Below are 24610 nucleotides of genomic sequence, written 5' to 3'. Positions count from 1 at the left end.
AAAAAAAAAAAAATTTAAAAAAGGCCTTTGCTAGAAAGCCTGTTTCTCTATGCAGGCAAGAAGCTAAAGAGTTAGCTCTGCAACACAAACTCACTGTTCATTCAGAGAGGCAGAAACAAATCCTCAGGGATATTTAGGCATTAATGATTATCTTCAAGTAACATGACATGCCTACTGATGCCTTGAAAGAGCCAGAGTCTGCTGAATTTGCACTTGCAGGCAAGTGGAAGTGTTGTAGCTTTCCATAAGCGCCAGTATCCTGGTATTCTTTTGCATGAAAAAAAAAGGGGGAGGAGTGGAGGAGGACTGGAAAGGTAGAGAGGGGGACAGAAAACTCATAACTGTAGAATTCTTTGTAATAACTGAATAGCCGACAGAAGAGTTGCAGCCAAGTTGGTGTTTACGTGAAGGCTGGTACGCTCTATTGCTAGAAAACACCGAGTTTAGTTTCCTTAACTGTATAGTCTTTCTGCCACATACTTTTGGCAACATATTTATGTTACTGGTGTATTATACCTCGAGAGCAAAACAAAACAAAGACTTAAACACCTGAAATCTTCCAACCCAACTATCTCTTGATAGAAAAAAGCATTGTGGAATAGCATTACATCTGTAGAACAGAGCCCATAGAACAGTTACCTGAACATCAAAGATAAGGTTCCATTTTACTTCTTTATTTTAGGTTAAAACTCATAGCAGGAAAAGCTTTTTAGTAACCAACAGGTTCCTAAGGTTAAGAGCCTTACACAGAAACAAATTAAAATAGGGTGATGGTATCTAACGTTTTTGAGAGGCTCCCAAACTGAATTTAAGTTTCCTCAAGATTAGGAATCATTGCTCTGCATACATCTCATCTTTCATAGAAACACAGAATGGTTTGGGTTGGAAGGGACCTTTAAAGGCCACCTAATCCAACAAGCCTGCAACAAGCAGGCACATCTTCAAGTAGACCAGGCTGCTCAGAGCCCCGTCCAACCTGACCTTGAATGTTGCCAGGGATGGGGCATCTACCACCTCTCTGGGCAACCTGTGCCAGTGTCTCACCACCCTCACTGTAAAAAGTTTCTTCCTTTGCAGAGCTGGTGGCTCTGGCTACCGTGAGTTCTGATCTGCAGTACCTTACTCTTATCCGGGACAGCCTGATCTCCCCAGTGAACATGGCAAGAGAAGGAACTTGTCCTGTCTAGCCAAAGACATGGGATTGGTCGGAGGCAGAGCAGTTGAGGGAGATAACAGAGGGTAGAAATGAAGCACTACTTTAGGCTAATGGGATAGTATGGGAGAGAACAGAGGAATGGGCATACGGTCAGAACATATTTTAGGTAGCCTTATGTTCTGTAATTCCACTAATCGATCTGTATAAAGAACAAGGATCATGTAAAAAGAAAGTATCTAACCTAGAAATTATTTTGAAAATTCCCAAAACACAGCATAAATGACAACTGAAAAGGCAACACTTTTTCTTGAAGAACTGCTTTGAAAGCATCTAATACAATATTAATGGTGCCATTATTTCAGTGATAAGGAAGGTAACAGTGCGTCAAAAAGGTAGTTTGCTAAGATCATGTTCCAACAGACATTTATAATTCATCAGTAATATTCTGTTTAATATTACAGCTTTACAGGAAGAAATAACTCTGTGCCCTTAATTCTTCTTCAAATACGGTTACTAAAAGTAACATTAGCCAGAATTTCATAATGTGCACACACGCACACATGTATCTATCATATGCCTGTTGCAAATACATATGATCTACAACATTATCATATGAATTTGCTTGATGCAAGAAATTACAAAATGGCACCTTACACTCTGCAAATACGAATTACTTGACCAACAGAAGCAAAATAACCACATGCTTCTCTAAAGTCAGTGATCAAAACTAACTGGACAAAGTCCAGGCTGTTCCATGGTAGCCACTACCATGGATTTTTATTTCCTGTATTCCCCTTCCCTTACCATATGGTTTCTTTTGCTGATTTTCCCTCTCCCTTCTTCAGAAAGAAACTGGTTTAGAGACAGCATGTAATATGGCTGGTTTTAAGCTATGCGCATGCCAATGGGCAGAAAAGCTAAACTGAACAAATCGCAGGCAAGCTCATGCTGCATCCCTTCCCTCAGAGAAAGTGGTATTTGAGTTTTAACACAGTCACACAGAATGTATTAAAACCCAGCAGGTTTGAGATGTCCACCTCTAATTTGATTGCCCCTGGGCAAATGATCCAAAAGTCAATGGCGGCCTAAACAGGAAAATGGAAAGACCAAAGGAAGAGTGCAAAAAGTTGTTTCCTTCAGAAAGCGTCCTGCAGTAAGCATTCCCTGTCACTTATATACTCTACATTTCAAAGGTACAGCTGCTTACCGCTCGATGACATAGAAGTTGTCTCCATCATCACCTTGGTCAATCACATGCTCCTGAGGTTTCACCTTCCTCTCAAACATGGCATCAAGGACCTGAGACAGCTGCTCCTACAAAAAGAGCAGGGAGCGAGGCATAAAAAAAACTCTCAGAAGATACACTTCAGGATTATTGCCAGACAAGGGCGAGTTCTTTTGACTTAATCTGGAGAGTGAAGTGCAACATGCATTGCATTATTTCTACTGTAGGCAAATACAAGTACTAGTGGAAATCAACATTTCATACCAGTATTATCTCACTTGTTTTCAGTTTATTAATGTAAGTTCAATAATGCAGACAAACGTAGATACTTCCATTACAGAAGAGCAATTGTGTCAAACTTATGTCCAAACGTCTTAACTTATGCATGCTGTTTCAGTGCCAAAGCGCACACATACAGCAAGCTCTCACTTGGTATAAGCTGACACAGCTTCACTGCAATGGATATCTATTGATTTAAGTCAACAGTACACATATTTCTTCATATGTATGTATGTCTAGAAACTGCACCATGACTTACTAGTAACTTATTTGTACTGTCGTCACCTAAGAGCCCCAGTGATGATCAGGACTGTACTGAACAAGACCCTATATAAACAGTTATTTCCCTAGATAGTTGGGGTCTTAGAGAACCTGCAATTGCAACAGAAGATGAGATCAGCTAGGCACAGACGGGGAGCACATACAGAAAATGGGATAATGCTGGTCTGCACAGCAGACTCGAGCTAGGTTTCTCTGATGAGCCATGACTAAACTTTTTTTGTAGGCAGCACAGCCAGGGAAGCTGTGAAGGCCAAGAGAGATGACACCATATAAATACCCTGCCTCGATGCTGAGCTGCTTTACCATTTTTTTTTTATTCCAAAGTCCATTAACAATAGACTTTCATTGCATTTTCAATGACCAGATGTTCAAAGTTGTAGATCACAGCTGCGTTTCTAAAAATATACTGTGTGAACATGCAAACTAGTCTCTATGCTGCTGGATACACTTGAAATATTTACTGCACTGCTTAAGTTGGGAATAATCATTGCAGCACCTGTAGGCACCACTATATTGAATATATTGCCTATCTTTTCACTAGAATCCTGTTTTCATGTCTTTAAAAACTCTCCTGATATTTAAACTAAACAAACAATCATTACATGAAAGCCATTTATTTTAACCACATATTTCATGGCATGCAGTTAAGTAACAGTTATCAGAAAACAAGCAATGCAGATTTTAAAAAGCTTTTTAAAAATACTCTAACTCAACAATGCTTTATTTGGAGGATAAACAGGCAAAGACTTATTTTAAGTAAATAAAACACCAAGCTCTTCTGTCAATAAAAGGATAAGCTTCCTTGGAGTTCTGAACTGTACAAAACCCCTCTTGGTTTAAATATGGGTACTGTGCATGCTCAGGGCCTTGTTGGTCAGGATAACAGTCATTGCTCTCACCCAGTACAAAATTCAATTGTAACTAGGATTCTACAAACTCATTTATAAGACACAGTAGACTCTACAGCAACTACTCATGCAAGTGAAGATATTTTAAAGGGCTGTTGAGTCACTGGGCGTAAATTCAGCATGGTTCACCTAGATGCAACCAGCAGAAAAGGGATGAATTTGGCCAGGACATTTGAATCACACGATCATATTTACTCCTAAAGGGGTTTTATGCAGTTTTGTTGTTGTTGGGTTTGTTTGCTTGCATTTAACAGTTTTACATGACACACTTTAGAGGTTACAAAGCAAAAGAACATATTTTGGGCCTTAATTTGAAAGTGTTCCTCACAATTATTAACAGACAATATACATTTAGCAAAAGCAGCAGCCACGCATTCTGCCTTTCAGTAGGTGTTCTACAGCCAACCTTCCAAGCCAGTCACATAATAAAGAGGGAGTTGAAAAGAAATTATTGGGAAGAGGGGTGAAAGGATGCAAGTTCCATACTCCCTTTATACCTATTACTAGGAAAGCTCTCCCCTCCCTGCTAAGTACCCTTTATCATACTATACTCAATGTATGGACTGCAGTCATCTTTTTCAGCTATGTCCTATCTTAAAGCCTGAGTTTTTAACAGTTGCAGTTTAGATCATTTCCATTACTTCTCAGCTGCTTAGAAAGCTTTTCCCAGGAAGCACTATTTTTCCAAGCCCACTTTCTCACATCAAATTTGTTTTTCAAAGTTGTATTTGAATATAAACTGGCTCTTGATTTTTGCTCTGGGTGATTTTGCTGGAAGCTAAAGATTAGCCTACTCAATTGAAATGGTGATAACATTTTGTATATACCCCTTGAGCTGCTGAACCTTCTTCAATACGTTTCATTTCTTACTGTACACCATCAGGTTACTTGCAAAAGAAACCTTTAAAATGTCTTAAGTAAATAGGCGTAACAACAACAAGAATCCCAGAACAGTGAAAGGCCAGTCTTGGAAAGGACAGCTTTCAAGGAAACTTTTTGACAGAACGTCAATTCCTCAAGCCTGCTGCAATCAAAAGCTTTCAACAATTATTTTGAGAATGCAGTACAATGACTCCTGGGGTTTGTACAGCAACCAAGAACTGGAAGAACCTCCTGGTTTTCAAGGAAAGCTGAGCAGCGTTTCTGAAACCATAAGCTACCACGTGCATCCTTTCTTAGCTCAGGCAAAGTTCAGTGATTCGAACCAGGAAGCTGCTGGGACCATTGCTGGTGTAACAGCCTTCCTTCTTCCCCAACCTGTAGTAGAGATGTCAGTTCTGCTTTCGTGGAAACACCAGACCAGAGACGAGATGCATTCATTCTATGGCCTCTCAGAGGCTGGATTAGAGGATCTCCAAAGGTCTGTTCCTGAACTATCCTATGATCTTCATTAAAAAAATTCATACCAATTAAGATTACTAAGTGCTCATCATTAAACCTCAATGCTGAGGCAATGAGTAATTAATAACCAACTTCAGCAATAAAAAATAAGATGAGTAAGAATAGGAACACCCTAAAAACATTACTTTACATTCATTTACAGAAAAAATTACTGACACACTGGCATTTAAGAAAAAGGTGCAGCAATCTGGAACCATGCAAATGTGGACAGTGTTCAATATCGATCGCAGTTATGTACATAATTTCCTTTTTAAATTGCCCATAAAATTAGGAACTGTTTCCCAATGAAAAGGAAATCAGATGCAATGGTACCCCACAACAAATATTGAAAGATAAGCAAAAGAATTAAAAAAAAAAAATCACACTTTTCTTTAACAGAAAAAAAAATAATTTGCAGGGAGAAGGATGTGACAATCATGGTAACTGACAGTTTGACATGTTTGCTTATATTGTTCATTGATTGTTGACCTCCAAACACACGTCCCAATCCAGCCTGCATATAATTAATACTTCATGAACTATCATAATGCAAACAAGCATCTGGACTGTTAGATCAAGCTATTACCTGTACCTACAAACCATCAACTCCAGTTAGGATATCCTTAAAATGATATTACCTGATCTAGGTTTTTGAAGAGCAGGATATCTTTACATGCTTCCTGCAGTCTGCATCGCTGTTCATCAGTTTTTGGATGAACTACCTTTAAAACAAAGTAAAACAAAACTGTCATGACAGCAAAGAATTCTGATTATAGACTGAACCTTCATTTCACAGTGAAAAAGCAGAACACAATTTAAGAGTGTCAAAGTATACAGTTCTTTTTTGCATAAACAGTATTTATACATAAACATACAATGCAAGACAGAAAGAGACATAAGAATATATTATGCTCACAATTAACACATGCAAAATAATAGTCAAGAAAGAAGAGGATGTCTTTTCCTTTCCCTTCCCTTCTAACACAGCCACAGATAATAGTCAAGGCAAGCACTCAGAGCAGAGGAAAAAGTCAACAGTTTTCTTTGTAAACTCTGGCTATATTAGTCCCAATACACTTATTGCTGGCATACAGGTAGTATATAAGTTTTATGATACATAGGTATCTCAGCCCATCTAATACAGAAGTAATCTAAAAAAAAAAAAGTCTTTTTTTTTTTTCCCAATTACTGAAATAAAAGTTTTGCTATTTGAGAGATTTTTTTTGTTACTTCTTTCCAATTATAAACATCTCATCAGTTTAAAGGAACCAACACTCACTACCATAGCAACATTTATGTATGTGCATGTTGGGGGCTAATTATGAAAGCACATATAAAAATATTAATTACCTCACGTCACCACATTAACTATATTTCTGGAATAACAAGGATTGAAAAAAACATTGCATTAGTAGGCTTTTCTAAAAATTCATTGTTCAAAGTTAAGCAGATCTCAGATCCTTAGTTTAAAAGAAAATTGAATATTGAATCAGCAGTCAGGAAAATTAAGACTTTTCATGGAATAAAGGTATCCAGGTTTACAAGCATTTGGATGATCAGACACACAGTCTTTTTTTTTTCTTTCTTTCTTTTTATAGCACCTTATTTATGAAGTATCTTCTTTTTAAGGAGAAATTAAATTAGACTTAGGTTTTCATTGCAAAAGTGTAAGCATCCTTGAGATGGAATCTGAAAATGGAACACCAGAATTCCAGAGAGAAAACACTGACCCTCACTAGCCAGGCTACAGGATTTTCTAACATAAAAGCAGCTCTGAAGAAATACAATCACAGTCTCCGGACTTGCAATTCCTAGAAATGCCCAACTTCCAAAAACAATAGAACAACAGGTGGCCACAGACTCAAAATATTTCAACAAAGTATTTCTCCTACCCAGGCAGAACTGCTTTGACAAGAAAGGCAGTAAAAAAGCATGCGAGGAATTTTAAGCACCCATTAAGAAACAGCTGTGGTAAAGCTTAACTAATTCTTCACAACAGCATTTATGCTCTAGGAATTGCCTCAACAAGCCTTTAAGATAATTAAAAAGGAAAATATCCAAACTTTTATAGATGGTAGAATTAAGCACAGCTCTTAAGTCCTTTGAAGTAAAATTAGTTAAAGCTATAGTGACTAAAAAAGTGCATGAGACAACACAGCCCTAAATTTCAGGACAATGTCACTTTGTCAATGTCAGCACACCACACAGCCTCTCAGAACAAAATGCACAAGTGGTAAGGAAAAGGTGACGTACAGACATTTGCCTGTCAAACTGCAGAGAGAACCATGCATGATGCAATTCACTCATTCTTACCCTTTGTTCTGTATCTTCTTCCTCTTCATCTGGATTGAAAGCTTCAGCACATACTTGGAAGAAAAAGAGAGAGGAGATTAGTAAAAAGAAACAATTACACAAGAAGATCAAACAAATCAAGTTCAAATTCCCGTCTCCTATATTTTATTTCCCTACAGGAAAAACAAAAGCACTTTTGGTTTTATGTCGTTATAGTGTCAGAGGCTTAAATCCTATTCATTCTCTGAGCAGGCACGGCATAGCTGCTCTCAAACTCTCATGTAAAAAGCCTGTGACTTACAATAGAAAGTAATCTTGCCTAACAGTACTCCAAAGCATGCAACAGAATCCCTTTCAATTCTTATCAAAGCATAACAATCTCCACTCAGACTCATTTACAAACATCTTCCCTAAAATGCAGTAGAAGAATACTGCAGCTACATTGTTTTGCTCTTTGCAGTGCAATGTATATAGCAAAACACACACACAAAAAAGAAAGAAAAGAGTACAAGGGAGCATGTGGCACTCACTTCACTTCAAATCAGATTTCCAAGCGAGCATCTACATTTTGAGGTTTTTTTCTACACACAGAAATCATGTCTACGCAGAAATTAACCTGGGAAACGAACAATCAGCTTGACCGTAGTATATTCTACGATAAAAAATAACATTTAGTCCTCTCCCCCGTATGCTCCTATCTTACCATATTTGAATCAAATTATTGTCAAGTTGTGATATAAAAACAACTTTAAAAAAATACACGCAGCTATTTTTTAAAAAAAGGTTGAGGACTTGTGTGGAAACCATACACTGTAGTGCAGAGGAACAAGGCTCTGCCAAGCATAACTACAGGATCAGCCCTAAGAGAGGCAATGATAATGGTGAGCTTCTAAAATTTCAACCTATTTTTGTTCGTTTTCAATACTTCAGAAAAGGCTTATCTTCACAGTTATGCTGTTACACAATCTTGCAATATTAAACACAGACACCTTTGGCTGCCAAAAGCCTACGTCTCTAGCTCAGACTTTCTTATTAATTTGCAGATATTTGCAGTCCTTGCATGTCAAAGTGAACTCTACATTCTAACTAGCTGTACAAATAGCCAGAGAAAGTGAGAGTCAGGCCTGTTTTCATCTAGTTCTGCTTTTACTTTAATAAGGTTGGTCTTACTTCTGATGCTATATGCTACTTGTAAAATTTTACAAAGAAACACAGACAAGCATTTTTCTTTGTACTTTATCCAGCATCCCGACAACACTGAAGACTTGGCACAATGCCCAGAGGCTCGCTGCAATGACATCTAACCACTGAATGGACTTGGAAAGTATAAATAAAAATAAGCAGGTTTTAAAAAATAAAAATCTAGAAGGCCTAGCATTCAGCAACTTGCAAGTAATTTGAAAAAGTAATTTGAGAACTATTGACTTTATCACCAAGCCTTCAAAAGGACTATAAAAATGCACAAGTCCAGCATAATTTGCTAGGAAAGACTTGCAATTTCTTTTCCTGGCTAAAAGGTATAGGTCTTTCCTAGCAAAATAGATTGCAATTTCTTTTTTTCCTGGAGAGATTGAAGTGGCTAGAATAGAACACAAGGTTTCCATTTATCACACCACAATGTAAAAATCCAATCATATAATCATTAGGAATTTAAAGAGTAGTTATTGCTCATACAATAAACCCAATGTCGTGCTGCCTCTTCTGGTTTGCACCGTTTCGCAATACAGAAACAGTATACTAACAGTGCACCTACAACAAACACATACTTTTAGTTTAACAGAGTGGTCTACCCACATTTAGAGCAGATACTTTACAAAGGATCAAAAACATTCTTCCCTGAAAAAAAAAAAGTATAGTCCACCACACAGAGCAAAGATGACTGTATTATGGGAAGGTAGATGCCCGTAAAGCCGCAGAACTTGGACTCATAGGCAAAGATCCACTTAATATGCAATACAAAGGCACGAACAAAGAGAACATTATTAGCATTTTGGTGTGAAAGCTTTCCTCCTCCTTTTATTTTACAGTAAGGATCAAAGTCTATTGTGAGAGATTTGTATTTTCTAATAATGAACAGTTTCTTAAAAGAAAGGCTCCTTGGTTTAAAGAGTATGGTAAAGCTGGAGATAAAAGTATCTTTTTTTCTTTACAACCAGCATATCTTACCAGTAACTAGCATTCAATTCTTTATTATGCACTATAGTACGTACTATAAATGCGCTTCCGTACATTTCTGAAAGTACCTGGCACATAAGCACATTCAAGCTGTGTATCTATCAATTCAAAGATCACTGTACTTCATTATATCATTCTATCATTTACATTCTCAATATTAAGCTGCAAATTAGATTTTGTTCCCGCCTCAACTGGAGGGAAACTATTGCTAAGAATACGCTTTGGAATTGAGGAAATTCTCTTAAAGATTTCCTTGGGAAAACAAGTTTAATTACCACGGCTAAGACTAAAGCATTAGAGGAAAACCTTATCTTAAAACACGCAGCAATCAAAACAACACAGTTCTCTGCAACTTTGGTATCAAACGGCTTTGGTTGGATTTGTACATTGAAGTCTGCCCTATTTCATCTTACCCAGTAAGGGTGAACACAGCTTCATAAAGCCCACTAAGGATACAGACCAGGACTTCGGGCCCTTTCCTTACACATGGAAATCACTTCTGCAGTACCCATGAATGGGCACCACAGAAATACAACAAAAATGTTGCAAAAATACTACTTCTTCCCATGCTGTCATGTAGAAAGCCTTCCCATTGTACTTTTCATTCTTCAACCTCCTGCTGGGATTTCTTTTTTCATGTAGAAACCGTAGGGCATACACTTTGGACTTCAACTGACAGCTCTGATTGACAGGACTTTATTTATTTGCAGGCAGAGCTGTACCACTTAATGTAACATATCTGTTGTGCGATAGTTAAAAAAAGGGAAGAGAGACAAAAATGATTAATTCTGATCTCAAGCTTAAATTAATATTGTGATATGCTGGAAAGCCCACAGAAAGCTTTTCAGCCTACTCATATTATAACAACCAACAGCATTTTCCAAATATTTTAAAATATGACTAATGCAAAGAAAAGGCGAACATTACATCAACACCATCCTGTGGTTTACGTTGCAATACGTCCGATTTTTCTTTCCGCTATTTCTAATTGGTAAATTACTTGTGGAAATCTGTACTGGTGAACATATTACCTGTCAAGATCTGTGTGTCAGTCTTACCTTCACTATGTTTCATGTTATTTGTGCTCAAACAGTGTTGCTTCTCTATTCTTCTGACTGGAAAAAAACCCTGTAAGTACCCTGAACTCTGCCAGCCCTATCAGAAATCTATGGAAGATAATTTCAGGACTCCTGAAGGTTAGTCATTTGCAGGTTACAGTACAGCCAGTCCCAATGAAAAACCATTTGATCTTTCATCTTGACAGAATGAAAACATACTTGCCCCACTATTTTCTACATGAGTGAATTCACACATTAACTATTTCAGTGTCCCAGTAAAACAGATACTCCACGACAAAGCTTATTCTCACAAGATTATCCTGAAGAAATGTGTCGGTAGCATCTTTTCAGACTCACTGAAGCAGCAGTTGGAAGGGATCTCTCTCTGAAGGTCATCCAGTCCAACCTACCACTTAAAGGGGAGCTATGTGCCATGCCAGACTGGGGCTGACCTGGAAACCTCCCTGGACGAAGACTGTGCATCACTGGCTAACCTGCTCCACCACTGCACCACCCTCAAGGGGAAGAAGTTTTTCTTAATATGCAACCTAAAGCTCATAAGTATGTTGATATAATTTGAAGTGACTTCTGAAATCACACCTTTCCTATGTGAGATTTTCAGCACAACTCTGCCCTTGAGCAAACGCTAAGCATGAATGCATCAGTGAAAGCTACGTACAAGTGTGACGCACACTCCAATTACGTATTTCCAATACTACAGCTATATCATGCAGACCAAGCTTCCTTCCAGATCTACCCACATAGTTCAAATAGCTTTGGAACATAAAAAACAGATTTCAATTTTAAGAAACTTTAAGATTAAAAAAAAAAAATATTCAGGCTTTTATCCTACCATCTACATTTAGTCTCTCTTAGCTTCTGCAGCTTCTACAGCTAGTTTAGCTTTGGCTTTCAAGAACAGGCACATCTGTTAACACTTCTGAAGGCTCAGAAATTATACAAATCTTATCACTGCTTTGTTATGCAGGTGACAGCATCTGAAAGCAACAAAGATCTTTCTAGCTGCAGCAATGACATAAGCAGTGGATGGGCGAGGGGGAAGCAAGGGGTGGGGAGAGAATGAGAAGCAGCAAGAAAAGTTTGCCAGTACAAACACTACCTTTGTTTATGAAAGTTAATCACTCCCAAGATAATATTGTTCTGCAAAATATGTGTTTTGTCAAGATCAATGTCCTCGCTCACTATGCAAATCTGCATAATAGTTCAGCATTTAGCTCCCATATGTAAACAAAGCCTTTGTGAGAAATGCATACCATCCAGGTAGTCAAGAGGATCACTGTTACTTTTTTTTTTTTTTTTTTTCCCCCAAAATAGTATCTATCCAAGAGGCTAAGGCCAGAAGACCTTCAGACACACACAAGACAAAAAATTTTCATCTTGGACAGGAAAACTCTATGGTTTAGGTAAGGTGAATGCGTTGTTAATATTTATGTTGTTATTGGAAGAAGTAGCAAAGACATGCTCTGTCATACTTCCTTTAAAATTTTGGACAGCATCTTCTGTACTTTGGAGTGAAATCTTATTCACTCATCTTTACTTATGAGGATGCATTACCTCCAGTGGATCCTATGAGACCCATTAGTGAAAATCCACCCAGAGCAGCACATGCAGAACAACTTTTCCAGTTATTTATTCAGATCAGGTACCTTGCACTATGTTTAAGGCGACATTCATTGCATTTGAGTTTGCGAAAGCTTCAAACATTTTGTAAGTCTCTCAAGGGCCAGATGCATAGTCTCTTCTGGGAGCACTATGCCAGCTGGAAAGGTGACCACTTCAGTGGCTTGTCATTCCCTCTTTGACAGCGGAATTGCTAAAGCAGGCACTTCCAAAATGATATAGTTGAGATGAAATTAGGAAGCTTAAACATAGGTCTTCACTGGCACAGCTGAATGTGATTTTCTGTACTTTGGAAAAAACCTGAAGTTTCCTCTCACTTGTGACACAAGAAAATCCCCAGATGCAGGAGTACCCACATCAGTACCACCTCGTCACTTCATTCTTAATTCTCGAAGAGGCATAACTGAGACACGACTTACAATGACTGCGACTTGAGCAACCAACGCCTCCTCAAATCTTTGTCAAATACCGACACAGAATATTTAAACACACAACCACTTGCATGGCCACGTATGTCAAATCAAGTGTAAGATTTTTTTAGTTGAGAAATATTTAGAAATAATTAATTTAGGTGGCAAAGGAAAAGAATGGATTTTCAGTTCTGGAAACAGCTTCAAATTTCATTTAAAGTTAAAAGCAAATTAAAATGAAATAAATTCGGTTCTTCACAGGCAGCGTTATTCTGCGTTACAGATTAACTACGAAGATACAAAGTCACTCAGCGTGGCTGTGCCAAACCAGCTCAGTCCAGCAAGGATTACAGGTTCAGGCGCAGCACATGGTCCCAAAGCCTGCTCAGGCTGGAAAGCTGCACAGATCATTTTATCAGGCAAAGAAGCCTATGAGACACTGATAAGTCTGTAAGGCCCTAAAATCCTACGCTGCCTCACCCAGCTCTGCCAGCATTGCCTCTCTACTGTCATACATACACAGCAACAGGTAATTTAGGGGCAAAAAGGTGAAAACGTTCACCTGGCTTACCCAAAGCTTTGCTTATACCCCTAATTCTACTTGAAAACGCCCATGTCCGATGTGGACATTACTGGTACTTCACAAGGCCCACCACTTTAACAGAGCGGTAAAACTGAGGTCACAGGCAGAGCTTGAGAGGACCCACTCTGAGCTGACAGCTACCCCAAGGCCCAATTCTGGAGAGATGTTTTTGCCCAGGGAGGTCAGGGCATTCAAGAGAACTGGATGATGTATCACACTGCTTGCTGTCCTAGCCTTGAAAAACCTTTGACAACCATTCCCTCAGTAAGATTACGTACTTTCCAGTAGTATAGTCTAAACCAGACTTCTCCAGCTTGTTTTCTTTCCATCAAGACAGAAATGCAACAGTTCCAGTGACAATGGCTTGTGACAAAACTGTAATGCCAGTGTCACACATTCCTACTTCACGCTACATTTCAGTCATGAGTTCAGAACAGACTCATAATCAATTATAAATGTCACCTTTTATGATAATGTTTTTCTCTTTGCTTTCTTTCCAACTCTACAGTCATGGACATCTTTTGTCCCAAGATGCATAAATACAGGCAATATAATAAGTCCTTTAAAATTATGACAATTGGTCGACACCTATTTCCACATGTACATTTGTTTTATATATTCTGAATGCATTTTTCAGATATTTTTACTAAATTCATATAGATTAATAAAAATATGTGTTTAAGCGTTTATCCAAAAGGCTTTATCATCAGATACAGAGTAAAGCAATTTAGACAACACATAACAGCAGAACAGCCATTAAAATGACACAGCCACAAATTAAAATTTTTTTCCACTACAGGTAGATTTGGCAAAGCATTTAAAATTACACTTCCCTAGGGGTAAATGAGAACTTTCATGATGAAAGATCTAGAATAAACAGGAAGTAAATAATCACAGTCTCAGATTTATATCTTTACATACATATAATGAAAGCATTACACGCAGACAATATTGCTTCAACTAGACTTTAAAGACAAACATAAAGCACTTTTATGATACAATGCGTTTCTACTTAATTATTATTTCCACATAAGCTGTGTTCGGGGTTTGTTTTTCTCTTTTGTTTTGCTTAACTCCTTCTGCAACATGCAGTATACAGCCTGGAAACCGCCCTGAGTTAACTGACAGCCCTTGCTTTACCACGGCCATCCCACACACTACAGAGGCACACAGCACTAGACAAAGAACAGGCCAAAGGCTCCTTAGCGCAGGGGAGAACCTGCTCCTGGGATGTAGTATGCAACGACATTTCCCACCAAAGAGGCAAACTGGGGAGTGGGAGCGGAGGCATCCTACTGAACTGCGAGGAAACTTCAAAAGAGAATCCTCAGCCTGTATAACTTCATTTAAATCCTCCTCATACCCAGGAGCAATTAAAACAAAAAAAAATTGTGCCAATGCAGGATTCTGGGGGACAGAATTCTTTTGGGCTCTTCTCCCACCTCTTTGGTATAACCAGATGAACGTGGCATTTGCTTTTTCTTTCCCTTTTTTTTTTTATTTAAGTAAACCAACAGCTGTGTACCATTGTATTTGCTTTACGTAGTTGCCTGTTGAATTATATGCATGAGTTATGCAAAGCGCACTAGCTTATCCTTCCCCTTTACGTGCTCATGAGCGGTTAAAGGGTTGTACCCTCCCACCCCACAGAAGCCAGGTGCTGGAGAATAATAATAATAAAGTCATGAGGCTACTTTGTTTCACAGAATAAAACACTGGCAAAAATAACTCAGTAAAATGCTTCAGATCATCTAAATACACATTTGTGCATACACTCCAATAATTCTACGTAATTCCTAGACTGTAATTTTTGATAATTTGAAAGCCTATAATTTACAGAGGACTTGCTGTGAAAGCACTCTGTAAATAAAAGATACCACTCTGCAAGTAGTCTCTTCTCCTGTACAGCTGGAGAAACCAAGGGACAAGATTACCTGATTTCACAGAAATCATCTGCTAACTAAGCCACAACTAGTGCTCCTGGACTTTTGGCTTCCATGTCTCTACTTGCAACAGTAGAGCCCAATATCCCATCAGACACCAGTGTGCTCTGGACCTTGCAGTTAAGAGGTGACTCTTCATGAAAACTAACAAACAACAGAAAGCTTTCGATCATGGTAGAGGAATAATTAAAAATAAGAAAGCTTTCTATGTGGCAGTATCAAAGGAGTTCACAGCTCTCACATGATAACAACCAAACCCAAAATATTGCCCCTTAGATCTTAAGCAGTCATTTAAAATTTGTTCCTTCTGTTTCCAACTCCCTCGACTACATTTAAACAAAGAATCTTAAAACAGCAGCAGGGTGTTTTAGGGTTATACATTATTATTCCATGTGGTGCAGCCTGAGAAATTAAAATGAAGCAAGCTTTATTCTTGCAAGTTAAGAAATCAGAAGACTGAAATGGATAAACATGCTGCTGACCTTGTTCAAGCCTTACCGATGAGATAGTCATCCATAAAAAAGGTCTCCTGGAAAACATGATGCTGCTACTATTTCAGAGCACCCAGATTCACAATTGTAGAAGCAAGCCTTCTGCTTTAATGATCTTCTGGTTTTGCCCATCCCATACAACTTACCACGTTTCTAAATGGTTATGTAACCAAGGCAGATAAAACCAGAAATTAAGCACCAAAAATGTTTACGTGCCTGATGAATTGCTAAATCTGCAATAAGGCAGATAATATTTAAAAAAACAAAAAAAACAAAAAAACAAAAAAACACCAGTATCTTGGGAAAAGCACACTGAAGCACTTGAGCGTAAGAGCAAAGCAGATATTTAGCAATGAAAATTACCCACATCTTTCTGTCATCTATCGTGATAGAGAATTGAAGGATGTCAAAGTGTTAGAAGGCATTTCTGAAATTAATGGTTCAGCAACTTAGACACGATTTTTAAAGATTTCTAGAGAATGTCCAAGTAGATGAAAAATCGCACTACCCCAAATGGAACAAGTATTGCCTATTTAACTGGAGCAACAGTGAACAATATAAAACCAGCATGGTTTTGACACAAAAGGATTGTGTGCACAGCAATGATGTGGAAGCCCCCAGGTCCCCGTGCTTTGAAACGGCTGCTTCCTGTCCTGGCACACAGGCAAATCAGGGAAAGCGGAAACCAATGCCCTGAAGAAAAGCCCAGCAGCTATCCCCTTTTCTGTGCAGCTGCTGAGCGACTCAGGAGCCCTGGTGATTGCTAATAATGGGGAAGGCGTAACTATTTGACTTGATGCAAGTCATCTCCAGGATGAGTCAGCTCTCCACTTCAGTGGCTCACTGAACAACTGGATTGCGTTTACAGAAAACACACAGTTGAAGTAGCCTAGCAAAAGACTAAGATTAGGCAGACCTTCCTATCAGTTAGAAGTTGTGTGCTTTATTTATAAACACTTAGTTCTGTGTTTTTCCATTACAGAAGATTAGTGAGTTTAAATTTTGGACACATGGGAAAACCATACATTCAGACAACTAATCCGAATCAGGCAAGTGTTTCAGGCAGCAAAGTACCCACGCACAAGCCATGTCCCAAAGTCCAGCCTTGACTTAAAGTCTCTCTTTAAATGAGAACACTATAAAAGTGCTCACAGCAACTCCTAACTGAGATTGCTTTAAACCTGTTATAGCCCCCGTAGCTACTTTTTTCACATGCTGACTAAAGCCTTGCGTTATCTGGAGTACTCACAGTCTCATCAAGGTGCTCTGGTGTTTCCAATGACTGAGTGAAGTTTTTGAAAATATATGGGGTATCCTTTCATATTTAAATCAGGTATGTTTAAACTTTTCTGTTCTACATGGACTATTCAATCCATTGCACGTTTAATCTGAAGTTACAGCAACCTAAACTTGCCATGAGTGTATTAATCAGTATAAGAGTATAATATCTGACTTTATCTAAAACTTTTTATTAAAAAAGTGATAAAGTGCTGCCTTATTTATTCACAAGGAAAATAAAAAGTGCGTCTAACTCCTGAGGTCACTCCATATACATACATCATAGCACCATGTAACTGTCTTTTTAGCCTGTATTGTGACATGCATTTTGAGATTCCCTCCAGTGTATTAGCTTTCAGTTTCCTGTGCACAACAAACCATGTGGGAATATTTTCATTTGTACTTTAACCCACATGTTGAAAACCAGCTTGGGTTCAAAACAAAAGAGGAGGGTGTGTGGAAGCAATTCATTTCTTTTCCATCTCACCTCAAAAAAAGAAAGTTAAATTCCAACCTATCAAAAAGTAAGAGAATGAAATTTTATTTAAAAAAAAAAATCAGCTGGAGGCTGATATTTTCAAAAGTATTTATGTATCTAAAGATATGGAGTAGCATTTATGCAGGCTTTTTAAAGATCTTTAATGTAAATGAATTAATGAAAGTTAATCACCTGCACCTTTTGCCACCCGAATACTTTTGAAAAACTGGGCCTTACCGCATTACTTGCTAAATAAATGGGCATAGCTATACCTTATTCTCCCAATTAATTCGAAGGACTAATATGAGTTAAAATATTTGACTTCAGATGAACAAGTTTTAATCATTATGTAACGCTATAAGCAGGAACAATTACTCAGCAAGCATAAATACAAAGAGGAAAACAATGAATTCTACTCCACTGTAGCACTTTTATTCACTTATATTTGCACTGAGTAGACTGGATCATATCTCGTCTGACCAGGTATTGCACTGACTTAAGTTTTAATTTAAGTTTAAATTAGGATGCTCATTGAGTGTTCTGTTTCTCTTTTTGTCATTAAAAAAATCTAGCAATTACAAGCAGAATTATTCACAACAGTGTGAAATCCAAGTAATTGTGAAGTCACGACTGTTAATTTCCAAAAATAAGCTTTTCATTATTCACTGAATGCCAATTACATGCCAAGATTTTTTAAATAAGTCCCAATATTGCAAACAGAGAAAACAAGCTCTTTTTTTTTTTTTTTTTATAACCAATAATGATTCAGGCACTTTCTTACAGGAGAGCACCCACACAATTTATCACCACTTTCATCTGTCATCCCACACACTTGGCTTTTGCTCATATCAACATTTTTCAAAATGAATTATTTTCACTCTAGTTATGATATCAGTTTTGCAATCATTAGGGCTAGCAAAAAAATGATAGAAGCATCAGGTTGTTGAAATAGGAAAGCTGTTTGTGCCATTTGTAAAAATGTGAATTTTTGAACTCAAAAGTCTCTTACAATTTATCATCTGCCTGAAAACCTTTCAGCAGAAGTTATTACGGAATCATGGAGTTTTCAGAGTTGGAAGGGACCTCTAGAGATCACCCAGCCCCACTCCCCTGCCAAAGCAGGATTGCCCAGAGCACATCACTCAGGACTGCATCCAGGCGGGTCTTGACAATCTCCAGAGAAGGGGACTCCCCCCCCTCCCTGGGCAGCCTGTGCCCGTGCTCTGTCACCCTCACCGTAAGGAAGTGTTTCCGTGTATTTGAACAGAACTTCCTGTGTTCTAACTTGTGCCCATTGCCCCTCGTCCTGTCACTGGGAATCATTGAAAAGAGCCTGGCTCCATCCTCCTTCAACCCACCCTTTAGATACTTGTACGCCATAATAAGGTCTCCCCTCAGCCTTCTCTTCTCCAGGCTAAAGAGCCCCAGCTCTCTCGGCCTTTCCTCATAAGGCAGATGCTCCAAGCCCTTCATCATCTTAGCTGCCCCTTATTATGCTATCAGTTTTGTAGGACAGAGAATAATCAATACAGCAATTCATTAAATAGATGCAGGAGAAGATACCAGATCATGATTTTCAAGTCATCCTCTGATAATCAGATAGCGTGGTAAGTAGAAAGCAAAGAGAATGGCAGAGAGAAAGTTAGTCATTCAGTCTTTCTTCCTTGATGATTTGAAGTTGAGATCTTATCACTAAAGCAGCAGATAGTATCCTGCAACAGAAAATACTCAAAACAACCTCTCAGAAGAAGTGTTGCCTCTTGCTTCACTGCTACTATTTAGATGTCCTAATTCAACAGGATCCCAAAACAGTATGCTTTAACAAATACTAAAACGCTGCACGGCAATAATTAATATAAAAGCTTTCTTAGAAGATAACTTTTTTTAAAGCTGTCATTTTAAAAGGCTAAGAGCAACTAGAAAGATTTTACTATGTGTAATATTATCATATTCTGACATCTCAACTTGCCAGGGTGTGAAGAAAATGCTGTATCTCACTAGAAAGCCCAGAGAGGTATCAGACTTAAACAACATATCTACTTTTTGAGATGATTTCTCATCTTTGGTAGGAGCCAGAAGAATGAAGAGTTCAAGGCAGAGTCCCCCATAGTCAATATGGATAACCATCAGTGAGTTTGAAGAACCAATGCTCATATAGGCCTCTTACAAAGTTTACCTTATGAGGAGAAAAAAAAAAGCCAGAAACTGCCAGGGAACATTGTTTTATATGTTATTCAAATACAAAATTCTATACCTACACCCTCTAAAAATAGCATGTTAAAGTGTTACATGAAGACGAGGGGGGGGGGGGGGGAAGCCAAAAACCCATACCATCGTATTTATCGAGACTGCTAGAGAGAAGAGAAACATCAAAAACACTGATTCCAAACCCAACATTTGTTGGGGACACTGACAATGTTAAAGGTCAGTGTCCCCCCAACAATGTTAATTTTCACTATACACAGGAAAACAGGATTCAGTAACATTCAAACTAAATTATCCTCTACATATGTAAACATCTATTCAGCAATCATATCTTACGAGAGGGCTTAGCACCTGATTCCAGGGACAGCAGATCTGATCCTTCTCACCTCACCAATTTTCTGCTGAAAGCTGCCCCACCAAAGGGACTAACTGAAGCAAGCCTTGTTCATTTGATTACTTTTTATATTAACACGAAAGTAGTCACAGCCCTGACAGTCATGTTACTTTACTGGTATAAAAATATTAGGGAAGGAGCCATCATATATTGTTTCCCTAGATTATATAATTCAATTATCCTGCTTAGATAGTTGTTGAATAATGAAAACTGTAATCCCATTCCTATCCCACAGAGGCCAAAAGGAGATTGAGGAGGGAGTTACAGGCATACGCAAGAGATAAATTATACCAGGTCACTCAGATAACCAGAAATAATTGAAGAAAAAAGATTAAAACCTTCTGCCACACATGTATGGTATGGGTGTCATATTTTGTCAGATTTTTTTCTATCCCATGAACAAGTCAGCAATTCTGCTGGAGAGAGGGTATTCTGTCGAATAAATTAAAAGTGTCTAGAAATGGCAATACAGAAATCTAGCAAAAAACTTTAATTTTCTGAAACATGCTAAAACTAAAAGAGGAGAACCTATGCCCAAATGAGGCTGTAACAGGTGTCACAAACACTCTTCGTTCCAAAACCACAATTAACTTTCATTCATATACTGCCAGGAGCAAAATTCTCCTCAATGTTACATATCAGTTGTTAGAGTGGGACAAATTTTAATGCTCCTTTCCCTCTATTTTTGAAATAGCTTTGATACCATCACTTGAGAAAGGACATATCACTGATTTCTCCCACCTCCCTGCACCCTGTAGTCACTAAGCAAGGGCTGAGATACTCGCATTCTCTGCGGTCTCCTTCACTACAGAAAAGTAAGTGACTAACAAAATAAAGTTTGTCAGGAGCCCTTATGCTTGGAGGAAGATCAAGAAACGTAATCAAGCAAGCATGAATTTCAACACAGTCCAGCTCTTGGGAGGAAAGAATCTGTATGGTTTTCAGGCCATCCAAACCAAGCCTGGGCAGAGTAAGTCAGCAAGCCGTGTAACGTGAGTTACACTAGCAGGAGGCGCAGACACTGCTCAGTCACTTACAGCAGCAGCAAGAGACTGTTCTACTGGGTGATTAGCACTGACATTGCCCATGGCACCGTGGTCTATGGCATCCTATAGCTAGGAGGTTTTAAAATTATGGGGTGGTTAGGTGGTTTTTCTTTCTTTTCAGTTTCTATGCAGGGATAGCACGATTTTGCCAACAGAGGATTATTTTAACCAAGTCATCCACCAGCTTGTACACAAATTAGAAATGACTGACACAATGCTTGGGGTTTGTGCACACGCCATGGAACCTCAAAATGTTACATGGCCAAACATGCTATACACAAGTAATCATTAGATAAATTTCTAAGGGAACATCAAGCGCTCATTTCTCTTTCTCCCTCCTAGCGTTTCCTGGAAAGGGCTGTTTCTTTTCATGAGAACACTACTTTACCACTCCGCACTTCTATAGATAATTCTGTGAACATGATTAGGTAAGTCCCGCTTTTCCAGGATGACCTTCCTACACAGTCTATGGAGTTTCTCACTGTCCCACCCACGGACCCCTGCTTTGCTGACTGGATCTCTGACCAGCACACAAAGCCACGTTTCTCTGGTCAAGCAGCAAATGGGATTCCCTGCAGAGCCTTTATGGCTGTAGAACTGCCTGGAAGAGTTTAATACCAAGCAAACCAACTCTGTCCCTCCCCGTCAGGGAACACATCAGCCTAGGAGATGAATAAGCAGCAAACGTTGCAGAAATGGGGAGCATAAGCGAGCAGAACGAATCCCTGTGTTCTCGGTACTACACGGTGAGAAAGATGAGGTCGTATGTGAGAATGTGCTACTTAAGGGGTACGAAGGCAGTATCATTTTTGGTCAATGACTAGAGAAATGTAGAAATAAAATTTGTTCTTCTGGACAAAAAGCATATACAAAAAGACATGCTTTAATGTACAAGGTCAGCTTGACCTTTCTAATAGATTACCATTTGTCAAGCAGATTTCTTAAGTCCTGATTTGTTGAAGTATTTTACTGAGGTACTGCATAAGCTAGAAGTAAACTAATTTGCTCCAAGTTTTCAAAAAGCACAAAAATAAAACTTCCTGACCAATTCTTGCCATGTGTCAGAAAACTCATATTTTGAGTAAGTCTTAAAGAATGACAGCTAAATATTTACAATCATTAAAGCAATATTTGCCAGTACAGTCAAGAGCCCCAGGTTTAGATGTTTCTAACTAAAAATAAACACTTAAATAAAAATTCAGTAATCATTACAACAGGGTTTTTTCTATGGGTTTATGTGTCCTCAGAACTTGCATTAGTGCACCAAGGATATCATGGTCATCCTGTTATCTTTAGGCAGCCAATCTCAAGTGACCAGGAGTAAACAATCCAAATTTAATATTGAAGACATTAATAAAGCAGTTTAAAAGATACTCTGTAACTGCTATGTGTAAGAGAGGGTCATAAACAATTGTTAGTCTCCAAGAATATATATGCGGTTGAATCATTTACCAGAATGATTATTAGCCTGTCCTAAACTGTATGTATAATGTAGACAATTACTTTATTATCTTTTCCTTTAATTAGAATTATTTTTTTCTATCTTTTATTCTTGACCTACTGAACAATGACAGCAATGCCATAATCCCCTAAACAGCCAAATGCTTAAAATAAAAGAAAAGAAAAAGTCTTGCTCGAATTTTAAGTCTTGTCTTCAATATGCCCAGTTGGGCTTTATATTATTCTCCTACTTTGTTCTTCAAGAGTACTGTAAAACTATAATTTTGTGCATGTAAATCTTGATACCAGCAAACAATTTAGCTCTGCTCTTTATTCCGCTTATAAAAACATAACACAGCACTGGAAACATGACAATAGCTGGTAGGACTGACAATGTTCAACACGGACTATCAGGAAGTTCTTCTGAATAGAAGACCAGAAAATGCAATTACAAAAAAAAAAAAAAAAAAAAAGTGTGCCAACTTTTCTTCTCCATGGTTTGTTCTGCTTCACTTAATTAGTTAAAAACAGATACATTTCAATACTACACTGAGTAATCCATAATGCAATGTTGGTTTGTTTAATAAAGAAAAAAGAAATCCTATAAAAATTGCGGAATTAAAAGGTTTTAAAAACCTAATACATCTAACAAAGAAATCAAATCAAATTCAGAGCACCGAAACCAACAAATCGGTCATTCATTTTATGCAAGGGATTATAAAATGTGGTTGCCTGTGATAGCAAGGGGCTGAGTTCAACAACCTAGGAGAACCCTGCCAGTCTTGTTCCTATTTCGGCAGCTTCTTGACAAACACAGCAGGTACAGAGTGCAGAAAAACCTAACCAAACACACACACACCCCCCCCCAAACCAGTAGGTTTCTGTACTTTTCCTGCCAAGAGAAGGAAAATGGAGTCTCCTTGCATATGCATGGATGCTGTATACATCTCTTTCACATTCTAACAAGTTCCGCACTAATCATGACCTGTACAGTGTATATATAAAAAGTGGAGAAAACACTTTTTTGGGGGTGAAAGTATTTAACACACAGTAGTAAAATATACATATTCTATTAATGTTTGTCTCCATGAGAATTCTAACATGTACTGTAAACTCTAAATTATTCTAGCTCTTCCTGGAGCAGCAGTGTTATTAAGGATCTAAACAGTCCTCCTTAATCTAGTTGCACAAGTTAGCAATTCAATTTTACATTTTCTGTCTAGTTGTTCACATTAACCTTTAGACCCCTTCAATGAAGCAACCTGTTGTTTAACGAAGCGTAGCTCAGTACTATGAGAGCACCAATATTATATTTCAGCATTGCAGATTCAAAAAGATTACAACTACTCTCTGATTAAGGCTCAACTTTTTAGCTTCAGGAACACTTTAGCCTTTATTTAAAATTAAATCCGAGATGTATTCACTTCTCATTTGTAAGGTTTTACTCTGTCAGCAGGTTCCAGGATGGATTGGTTTAATTAGCAGAGAAATGAAAATGTCTTAGGACTCTTCAGATTAAGATACTCTACAATGTATGACTTCCAAGATTTACTATCAGAGTATCAAACTCCATCATTCAAAATAGCTTTAGCTTTGTCTCGCCTAAATTTCTTCTGTAATCATACACCAAAACTACCAGCACTGTCAATTTTTAAGAGTTATGAAGTTCTCATTATACTCACAATTACTTATACATATATGCATAAATACCCTTAATCATACCCAAGCAACTAGTAGTAAAGCAACTGAACTGCATGGCTATAAGGACATTTTGCACATAAAATTAAATATATATTTATCTCATATATTTATACCATATATATATTATCAACAGTGCCCCACCATAACTATCACACCAAAGAACATGTCAGATAATATACACAAGTTACAAACTGAGTAGACTTGAACTGAAAACTAGAGAGAAAACGCTGAACATGTTGGCATTT

General features: G+C 38.0%; 1 protein-coding gene across 1 annotated transcript in view; it reads right to left on the bottom strand.

Moving 5' to 3' along the window:
* LOC309675634 (cAMP-dependent protein kinase type II-alpha regulatory subunit-like) overlaps positions 1 to 24610 on the bottom strand; it is a 64836-nt gene that overhangs the window by 14863 nt on the left and 25363 nt on the right. The window contains exons 3-5 of the mRNA XM_082487958.1: positions 7544 to 7596; positions 5869 to 5952; positions 2364 to 2470 (exon numbers count right to left, since the gene is read on the bottom strand). Coding sequence (XP_082344084.1) covers positions 2364 to 2470; positions 5869 to 5952; positions 7544 to 7596 — 244 coding nt within the window. The remainder of the gene's footprint in view (positions 1 to 2363; positions 2471 to 5868; positions 5953 to 7543; positions 7597 to 24610) is intronic.

Source organism: Vanellus vanellus (assembly GCF_965231255.1).
Source record: "Vanellus vanellus genome assembly, chromosome: 9".
Lineage (NCBI taxonomy): Eukaryota > Metazoa > Chordata > Aves > Charadriiformes > Charadriidae > Vanellus > Vanellus vanellus.
The sequence above is the reverse complement of the archived record's forward strand: the minus strand, read 5'-3'. Positions and strand labels throughout refer to the sequence as shown.